Here is an 11,226-nt window from a genome sequence, read left to right on the forward strand (position 1 = left end):
AGCAGTCTAATAATTATCCCCTATTCTGTGTCAAGGGAAATCTCAATGCTTCAGCATATCGAGACATTTTGGATAATTGTATGCTTCCAACTTGGTGGGAACAGTCGCTAATATAGTTTTATTTTAAGACATTTTATAACGCTGGACTGCACCTCTTTAACATGAGGCCATTTGGTAAAAAAAAACAAATAGCTCATGCAGTAATATTTAATTTAGGTATTCTTAGCGCCTATATTCTCAAAAGTAAACATCATAAAAATAACCTACAATTCCTCAATACTGTACATGTCTAATAATAATAATTATTACGGTATATAATGGCTGGCTGAGAATGAACTTCTGCACCTTCCAAACATCTGTTGTGAAATAGCACCACCTTGTGGTAGCTTCTGATATGGAGGTTCTCCCGTGTATATGTATCATTTCAGCTTAGATCAGACTATTACACTAATTACAGGACTATAACTGTCACATAACTGTCCACTAAATATTTCTTTACTGTAGAGTCACAGATATCAGCAGCAGATATTAGACAACATTAAGGCTGGTTTTCCAAAAACTGACAAATTGTGGATCATTATTTTTTTTTTCATTATGGTGTTTACCGCGCAGTAAAATATTTATATATTTATATTTTCCTATTGTTTATTTTTATATGTAAAATTGGAAAAGGGGTCGATTTGAATTTTTTTATGTTTTTTTATTTTTTTATTTCTCCACAGTAACTTTTAGTCCCCTTAAGGGACTGGAACCTGCGATCTTCTGATCGTTTATCCCATTACTTATAGAATACTATTGCGGTCTATGGTATTCTGAGACACTGCCTGCTGAGCCGTGCCTCACACATGGCTTTATAGGCAATTAAAGGGGTTTTATGAGACTTTTATACTGATGGCCTATCCTCTGAGTAGGTCATCAGTATCTGATCAGTGGAGGCCCGACACACGGTGGAGGTCCGACTCAGCAGTTTGAGAGGGCATCGGCGCTCGCAGCAGCTTTGTTTAGACCAATGATGTCCCATTTTTTGGTCACATGGCGTAGGAGCAGCTTAGCCCCATTGAAGTGATTGTGGCTGAGCTATGATACCAAGCATAGCTGCTGTATAATGTATGGCGCTGTGCTTGGGGAGCTTAGAGAAGACCGTGGCACTACTGCGAGCGCCGGTGCCTTCTCAAACAGCTGATTGGCGAGGGCCCCAGATATTGGAACTCCACCGATCGGATACTGATGACCTATCCAGAGGATAGGTCATCAGTATAAAGATCTTGGAAAACCGTTTTAACCATGACAGGCTTGGGAACCTTTAGAAGAAGAATGACAGCCCCAGGCTGTCATGGTAACTGATTAGAGCCGCACGATTTTACTGCGGGGCTCCGATCGGAAGGCAGAGGGTGCCCTCTATTTCTGCCTAACCACACAGATGCCACAGTCACTATTGTCTGCAGCATCTGAGAGGTTAAATGGCCATATAATACAGCAGGCATCTGGCTTCTATGACTGGGATCGGCGATGATGCCAAAGCCGGTCATTTAAGTTGGGCATATGGACCAGGCTCAGCATGGCAGGCTGCTTCATACAACCCTCTAAGTATAATGATATACATGTACGTGATTATGGGTTAAGGGTTTTCTATAGGGAAATAATATTATTAAAATGGATGAACATGTTGGAAATAAATAAGAAAGGCATACTTACCTTACTGATCCATTTCTTGCTGCAGTGATGATGTCCCGACACAGGGACATGTGACTGCTGCAGCCGATCTCTGTAACTGTCGTAACAAAACCTTGCGACATATCAGAAGTTGTGATCGGTGGATGTTGAGACCCCCTCACTGATTTCTAAAACAAAGGATCAGAGACACTCTTTTTCAGCCATGAGTGGCTTTGCTCCGCTGTCCTGGCAGAGGAGAGCATTCACTCTACGGATCCATAGAAAGACTATGGCTTGATTTGTAAAGACTGGCGTGTGCTACACCGGTCCTGATACGTCCTGCTCAGCTGGAGCAGGCATTTCATTTATGAGGAGGCACAGGCCTTGTCAGAAATGAAATGTCTCCTCCGGCATTCCATGCGCCAGATTGAAATCTACTGTAAGCCAGCTTGTGTAGCTGGCGTAGATTTCAGTCATTATTTCTGGCATAGATGTGATAAGTGTGCCGGGACCAATGGCCTTTCCCACACCCCACCCTCTTCACACCGCTTTTTCGGAAACTGGTGAGAGTGGCGTAAAAATGCCAGTTGCACCTAAAAAAAAAGTCATTTAAAAAGTCACAAAACTGGGTTTTGTGACTTTTTAACACCAAATCCATTGTGCAGCGGGATGATAAATCCCCACCTATGAGTTCATATGTTCTGCCTCTTAGTCTCAGCAATCAGTGGGGTTCTCAGCACCATGACCCCACAGATCAAATCGTCTGACAGGTTAAAAGTTTTGTGAAGTGATAGGTGCCCTTTAAGCATCTCTCTAGTAAGTTCTTGCCTAGTTTCAGTGTCCTCTTGGTGCCAGTGTCTTGAGCATACTTCTATCAAGCAGTCACACAGACGTTTATAGAGAAATTTCTTCTGTTGAAGTCAGCAGTTCCCTTATATGGCATCCGAAATGTAACCAAGTCCACGGCGCTGTTTATGTAACCCCGTAAAAGATCTCACTGCCCCTTAGACATCTGTGTACGGAAGAAAGCCTTTATAAACCATGTCTCTTCTCTACACGTGTAATTTATGACGAGCGCAGAATCCAAGCTGTCATCTACCTGATAAATGGGGAGAAGAACAAAGACCAAATCTATGTCCCTCATCATCGTCAATATGGCTTGCATATAAGGTTATGACTATATGAGGAACCTTTACATCTAATAGAAGCAAGGACTATAAGGTGAAATGATAAGATAGATATTCAGCTTTCTTGCTCCATTATATAGTTGACAAAACTGCAAAAATATTCACGGAGATTGAGTTTAACATTTACTATATTCAGTCATTTGAAGATCCAGAACTTGGGTGTATTGCACCATGATGTCCACAAGGTGGCACTGTTCTTCTAAGAGAAAGTTTTCGATCTGTGGATTTTGCAAAGAAAACTAAGCTTGCGGCATAAAAAACCTAAAGGGCTATAACATATGGCTATAAATATTTGTTTATTTACTAGGTGTTCTAAAGTTCCAATATATATATATATATATATATATATATATTTATACAGAAAAGTACAAAGATCGGACAAAGCTCTGTTCAATAGGCAGAATAACAGGATTGGCATCATTCATTGCTGGTGTTATTATTAGATCTAAAAGCTACATTGTCATGCGCAGAACCTAGCAGAGCTGCTTTTGGTATGCAGTGCGGTATCTCTTGTCCCATTATAAATTTCTGGATTAAGACAATAGTTCTTATATCACAACAGAATGGTAAATTTGGGTCTGCTCAGCGCTACCTAATGCCATGCTAACTGCACAATAATATCATTATGCGATTGCCGTAGAAAAAAATACCAGCCTCAGAACCCGTACAGCTTTCTCCATTCATCATACTTAAATACATGACAAGACTTTATAAAGGTTATGTTAGGGCTTGTTCACATCTCCTGCACTCATGCAAAATTACTACTGACATTCTATGTAAAGTGAAGAACAATGACCTTCTGAATGGAAAGGATGAGCACCGCCTATTAATTTGTTGTACCCATCCAGCAGACTTCTTTTCTAAAGAACTGACTCCACCGCCTAATATATGTGAACGAGCCCTTAGTGGTTTCATAATTAACTTTAATGTCTCCAAATTTTCCCAAAACTTTCAGATGCCAGTTTTATCCTAGAAAGTGGACCAATGCCAACAATAAAAATCAGTAGACCGTTCATTGTTCTGCAATATCCAGATTACAGGGCCCCTGGATTTATAGGTAAAACTGGGCAAAAATTACATACAGTCTAGATACCAGCAAACTCATAAAGAGATGTTTTGTCAAATTTGCTTTTCTTGGAGCTTTTCTCCAAGTTTATACCTAGTAGCAAACAATATTGTAAAGTAATTTCAAGGGCAAACATGATCAAATGAAGCAGTTCCTGGAGCTCGCCCAGAATTGCGATCAATGCTTTCAGCTGCCTGACATCTAATCTCTAACAATAAATGCAAAGAGTGCCATTTAATCTCCGACAGGTTAGATATAAAAGAATAGCGCCCCATGTCTCAATATTAAATTTTCTTGCCATTATGCTTAAAAAACCCTGAGTGACTGCATTGACATTAGTGAACTCAAACAACTTTATGCATGAAGCCAAAATGCTCAGTCAAGGAGAATTTATTTTGATAAAAATGCAGTTTTCAGAATATTTATGGCTGAATCCATAAAGCTGCCATATTCACTAATTATATAAAACTCAGGCTTAGGAAAAAATTCACAGACTGCAAAAAATAATGGAATTTGTGATGTCTGAGGTGAAACGCATTCAGTAATACAAAATTCAGTGGATGAAAGATATCATTCAATGGGTATGGTCAGGGTATAAATGGTGGCTTCTTACTGGCTGTTACACATGGATCTCTGGTGGTCCTATTTCTCCTCCTAGTAGGCGTACGGTGTCTTAGGGCGCCTTCACACTCATCAGATTTTGTTGCAAAAATTTCGGCAAATGAAAATCAGTTCCATTCATTTGAATGGGGCAGCAAGTACATGGATTTCTGCAAGCTCCATACAGGTGAATGAAATTAATTTTCAGCAAAATCTGTAGTGTGTCAATACACCTTTATTGGCCAGGCCTATAAGACAAAGTTATCTAAATTAGCTTTTAAAAGCTGAACTTCGGATGCCACCAGATGTAAGGTAGCTATCCCATACGTCAATGCTCAACCTTGAGACATAACTTGAATTAAAGTTAAGCCAATGTCTGCTGTTTTATGGTGACTCCCCCTCATTAGTGCAGAGCAGAAAGAACTGGTTTAACTGGGTGAGAGGCCTTTGTCAGGATTTGGGGGGTACAGATGTAAGGTAACTATCTTATAAGTCATTGCTCGACAATTATGGAGAGCGCCTATTAGGTGGAAGGAGCCTTACAGGCCTGGCAATGGTCTTCTGGAAATAGCTACCTTACATCTGGTGGCACTAGAGACTCAGCTTTCTTTCCTTTTTGGAAAGGAGCTACTTTGCATGCATGGATCTCTAAAATGTTCAATTAAACTAATAACTCATGAGATTCCATTTACACAAGAAAAAAAAGGCAAAGCAAAATGGAACCTTCTATTCTTCATATTGGGTCCCCAAACCTTACATCCCACTGTGATAGTGCTCAGAACCTGATCAACCACTGATTGACAGAAGAGTGCTATAGCCCTTCTGCTCGCCTTGGTTTTCTTTTGGTGGAAAGGGAACCATGGGCAGTTTCACACCACCCATTGCAGAGGGCAAGCTTAGGTTAGGGCCTCCTTTCAACAGACCATAGCAGTAGAGGATGCCCTTTTAGTATATGCAGTAGGGCTATAAATTATTATTTTCTTTATTTAAACTGTTAGATGTCAAGAACATTGTATAATTACCTAATGTGTTAACAAGACCTACAATAAGTCCTTCAATTTCAACTTTTTATACAAATCCGAGTTGATCAAAAGGATGGCATAAAACATTGTTTATTGGCAATGACCATTTAGCCATAGAGTGAAAAAAAATCTTTACTCCATATTGCAATTTAGACAGATCCCTGGATCAATATTCTACTGTTTTAATTTCAATAACTAGAGATAAAAAATTGATTCTAAATGTAAATGAATCAAATTTGACCAAAATTTTACAAAAATTTGCTCAACACTACCAGTAACTCTAAACCAAATACTTCCCCAATACAATATACTGTATTACACATTTGAGTATAGATAGCTATGAGTATATTACACTGCTGTGTTTTTTTATATCCTTTTGAAATGTTATTCTTTAGATGTATTTATCTTTCTTTATTTTGTATTTCTATTTTAGTATTTAACCTTGTATGCAGACTGAATGAATTGATTATATTTGTTAGGGTTCATCTTTTTTAATCTACAACAACATATTTGTGACAGACATGCAAATTACTATAAAAAGCTCGAATTCCAGTATGAGTCACAAAACCAACATAAATGTAATACTTAAACCTTAAAGTGTTATAAAAAATGACAAACTATCTGTGCTATTATCTCTTTGAAATTGTGGCAGAGTATTATGGTATCAGGCACTGGGCCAAGGTGCTAAGAGAAGATTAAATGCTTAAAAAAAAATAGGATGGAAAGTGAGCTTGTTCTTGTTTTGGCATTGGCCTTGAGAAATGCTAAAGTAGTTAAGCCAAGATAAAGGTGTTTGATGATGTAATCAGCTGTGAGGTCATAAAATGTCACTCATGGAGATGTTGAGAAAACACAAACTCTGAAGCTCGCTAATTTTTATAAGTAAAGAAAGGGCGAGAAAATAAATAATCTGTATATTGTTTTGGAGCCTTTTCAGTGCCAGTCATTAGCCTGGCAAATTTCAGAATTTAATAGAATCACCTTGTGGACTGTTCAACCCGAGTAGAAAAAAGATGATGTCAATTATAATAGTAACAACTTCTTTGTAAACTGAAAAAATGAATTTGCTAAATTTGAACAACAATAAAACATACAAAATTAATGTTATTTATTTATTTTACTTTTAGCAATATGAAAACTGGAGGCCAAACCAACCAGACAGCTTCTTTTCTGCGGGTGAAGATTGTGTTGTAATTATTTGGCATGAGAATGGACAGTGGAATGATGTACCCTGCAACTATCATCTCACATACACCTGCAAGAAGGGAACAGGTATTTTTACAGTGCACTTTTAAAAATCTTTGGTTAGGTTATATGTTTTTTTTTTTTTGTCTGTAGTATTATTATTGTGTTGACTACGGTCTACATTATGTCACCAGTAGAGATTAGCGGATTGATTCTAAACAAATCGTGTTTGTCTCGAATTTCCCAGAAATCCAGATTGAAATCTATTCTGATTAGATTCCGATGAATCTCTCAAAGTAGTGTTCACTAGAGATCAGCGAATCGAATCCAGCGAAGTGGAATTCGATCAGAATTTCAGGATGAATTTGATTCTCTGTGAAGCCCTATTCCTCATGCTTCGTGGTAGCGATTCGATTTAACCTGAAATAGTGTTAAAAAAATAAATAAAAATCATAATTACCTTCTCCATTTCCTCGCGACGGCTGGACGCCGCCATCTTGATTGAAGATCTCGGACGAAATCCTGTGCATTATGACATCATATCTGGCCACACGAGATTTCGCGCAAGATCTTCAAATAAGATGGTGGCAGGTCGCAAGCAAATGGAGGCAGTAAGTATGATTTCATTTTTTAATGTTAATTTTACACTGTATTATTACTCTCAGATGCTGCGATCATGTATGAAGGGTACAATGATGGGGAGCAGCGCTATAGCAGCTCCCTGTCATTGCACCCACTACTCGCAAAAAAAGCGCTTTGTGGCAAAGTAAGTAATTACAAAGCAAATTTTTTTGTAACATTCAGTGAAGCAGCTGAATCGAATTTTCCAAAACTTTGTTCATCTCTAGTGGTCACCATTTTGCAGGTCAGAAGACAGAGAAGAAGGAATCTACCACTAAAAAAGGATAATTTGTGAATCATGTTTTAATTTAAAAATAAAATCTGACTGTTTGTTACCACCAGCTACTATCCGCTTACCCATAGCCATATATGTTGCTGTTACTTTGACATTACTAATACTTTCATGGTGTTAAAGAGCACAAAAGGGGTTGGATACAGTCCTAGGAGACCTCAGAGTGCCCTACCCGACTTTTCAGGGAAATCTGAAAACTTACGATTTGGGATTTTATTATTTGTACCCAAATTGAGTCTTGAGACCTATTAGAATCGGACCTGAAACAAATTTTAAGAAATTCACTCATCTTTTGTCACTATGCCTATTTATGGGCGGAATCTGGTATATGCCAGAAATACTTACGATAGCAAGGTCTCATTAAAGATTTAATATGAAGTCCATTTTTCTAAACTTGAAAGTAAAGGATTCACCTTTATTGCTAAACAAAGGATCACAAAGCTATTTACTAGGGCAGTGGTCTCCAACCTGTGGCCCTGCAGCAAACTACAACGCTTAGTATGTCATATGAGGAAATTGTGATTTTAACCAGTCCAGATTATCCCAATAATTACCCAAACCACCTAGTTTTGATTACTGCTTTTAATATGTGATATAGATATCGACCTGAAATATTTAAGTGGTGTGTATGAAATAATGAGGTGGTTATTCATTTCTCATGTTCCTGTAGTATAAAGCTGATGTTTAAACTTATGAACTTTTTTGCGGCGCTGAGAGATAATTGGTTTGCAGAGACATTCGACTTTCTTTTAGCAAACAATTAAGTCATGGCTGGCTGAGAAGTGCAGCATTGAATTAGAAAGGAGGGTGGCAAGTTCACGTTATGATTTCACTGGACTTTTAATGCATGTCAGATTTTCCCAAAGGCATAAAATGATTTGTAAATTTTAGTGCAAAAAGTGCTCAGTAACTCATACCTGGTCATTTATTTTTCAGTTGCCTGTGGACAGCCACCTCTTGTTGAAAATGCTAAGACTTTTGGAAAGACCAAACCGAAATATGAAATAAATTCCATGATCCGATACCACTGCAAAGATGGGTTTATTCAACGGCATATGCCAACTATACGATGCAGAGGGGATGGAAGGTGGGATCTACCTAAAGTCACATGTATGCAACGTAAGTATATAAATTCAAAGGTGAACTACTTTTGGGTATCTTTAGTGTTGCAAGTGTATCATTCACATTCCATTATAATTAGAGCTACAGGTGTATTTCAGGGAAATACTTTGACCTGCAGACTACAGCTTTCATTGGGCAGTTACAACTGGAAAATTGCTGTACAAAAATACTCCATGTAGCCCCAGCCTTAAACTCAACATTTTACTCAAAGATGTCAAACATCTTATTAGATCGACTGGCCAGCCTTTAATCCCTGGATTTGGTTTCTTCTGCTCTCTATGTGCTTCCAGTCCCAACTATCCTAAACTACAAAAGTGATTTTTGAGTTAGAGGCTATTCAAAGCTAAAGGGGTCAAACCTGGGTCTACCCTGCTGTGAAGACACCAGTGGAGGTGTCAGGTCCTAGGTTGATATGCACAAAACTTTGATTTTACTCTTTGAAGAATTTTAGCAAATGAGTAGATTTCCTTTTATGTAGTCATATACTGTGAGATGAAGAAATCTTATATTCAAGGATGTTATCCAGGAAATTATGAAATTTGCCTGCAAGCTGGGAATGGTATAAAACAATGAAATGACCAATATCACCTGCATGGCCTCAAGTAAGTGTCACAGTAGTATGTGACATCACTGCTTCAGGACTGGGGGAGACTGCCAAAGTGGCGCCACTGGAGTGGAAAGGGGATTTATATTTATTTTATACCAAGTCAAGGACTTGGTTCTGTTCTCCATTGCCTCCTCTTTAAAGGAGTTGCCTCATGAACAGAAGACTTTAATATAAAAATAAAAACATTAAGCAGGTCTAATGATGTGGCTACACCCCAGTGATCACTAACTTTTCACACAACTTTATGTAAATCCATAGTACAGTTGTATATAAAACATTTTGTGATATCTCTATGTCTATTGCTCCACTTATTGGGTACTTTTCCTCCCCCTCCTAAACTAACATTCATCATTTTTAGACTGAGATTAGACATCAGCTCTGTCCTCCTACTCCATTTCTTCTTCAAAGTCTTCTATGGACAGCATGTAATATGATCCTTTAGTGAGCTGCCAGCCCTTCTTGGTATTTCAAAATGGGTTGTTAGTTTGTGGGAGGAAGAGTAAAAGACCCTGATAAGTGGAGAAAGAGGTATTTTTCTCTGCTAAGATATATTACAGTGTTTCTTACATTCAGCTGTACTAATGATGCATGTAAAATTTGTTGAAGGGTTAGTGACTGTGTAAGAGATTTTGTACTTAAAGTAGTGATCCCAGACAGAGGACCCCCTCTGTGAAGTCCCAATAAGGCAATATGGCAAGACAACCCATTTAATGCTGTGTTTATGTACTTTATATATGATGTAAATATCTCTATTACATTTTTAGCTTCCATTTACCAAAGGACTTACTCCAAGAAATATTACTACAAATTTAGCCCACCCGAGATGAGGACTCCTCTAAACACACCTAAACATCTTCACCGTTGGAGCAGGACTTGGCAGGATTCCCCTCGCTGAATGCATCGGACTTCTCTTGAATGGACATCCTTTCTGCCAAAGTCCTAAATTACAGTGCCTTTCTTTCGAATTTCAAGAAGCATTATCTAGCTGATCAGATCATGGATGTATTGGACAATGGCATCACTCAGACAACAGAAGAAAACACGAACATTTTGTAATCAAACATTAAAAACGTATAGGGAACTAAAGAGATGTAAGAGTAATATCCAGCCTACTAGAAATTGTACTGCTAGTATGAAATATAGTGTATGTCACCAAGGCAAGCAAACATTGTATTAATGCAAGCTTATGTTAATATTTAAGCAGCTTGACCCTAGCTCCGATGACTTATGTAAATAAGATGATCTAAATATGTTTTCTAATCATGTATATAAAATTGAATAGTCATACTAAAGTCAGGCGTATTTAATAGCTGCAATATGGCTTAACTGTTAAATCACTAAATAAAGCCAATACTAGTTGATCAAGGCTGGAGAAAACCTAAAACCTTGGCGTGAAAAAAAAAAACTGTGCCACACGAAGCATTTTTTTAAATTGGTGCATTATTATGACTTGTGCCATAGAACATTATTATTTTTAGTGTTGTGGAAAAAAACCTGAAAAAGATACATGGGGAACAACATTTCCACACGATAGATTTTTTTAATTGACTGCAGTAAAATTTTTACAGTTTTTTATCCGTCCATGACCACTCAACAAAATGTATTTGCTGGATGAATAATTTTTCTTGTTTAAGTCTTTTTTTTTTTATTTGGCATTTTATAATGCTATTCCATAAAGAGCTCTATTTGTAAGGGTCATTGATGCAAACTCAGACCTGACATACACGCTCCCTATTTGCATCAGATTATATGTAAAGATTGCATCATTTTATTTGATGCAGGTTTTATAAATGATGTCTAGACTGCTGCACAAATAGATGCAACACAGGTAAAACAAGTTATGTCAGTTTTGAATTTGTACCACATAACTC

General features: G+C 37.8%; 1 protein-coding gene across 3 annotated transcripts in view; it reads left to right on the forward strand.

The window, feature by feature from the left end:
• The window catches only part of VCAN (versican), an 87,459-nt gene extending 76,611 nt beyond the window's left edge, over positions 1–10,848 (forward strand). For all 3 annotated transcript variants that reach the window (XM_040421510.1, XM_040421512.1, XM_040421511.1), the window contains 3 exons: positions 6,656–6,800; positions 8,563–8,745; positions 10,120–10,848. In XM_040421510.1, coding sequence (XP_040277444.1) covers positions 6,656–6,800; positions 8,563–8,745; positions 10,120–10,250 — 459 coding nt within the window. In that variant the 3' untranslated portion in view covers positions 10,251–10,848. The remainder of the gene's footprint in view (positions 1–6,655; positions 6,801–8,562; positions 8,746–10,119) is intronic.
• Positions 10,849–11,226: the final 378 nt, after the last annotated feature.

This window comes from Bufo bufo, chromosome 2 (assembly GCF_905171765.1).
Source record: "Bufo bufo chromosome 2, aBufBuf1.1, whole genome shotgun sequence".
Taxonomy (NCBI): domain Eukaryota; kingdom Metazoa; phylum Chordata; class Amphibia; order Anura; family Bufonidae; genus Bufo; species Bufo bufo.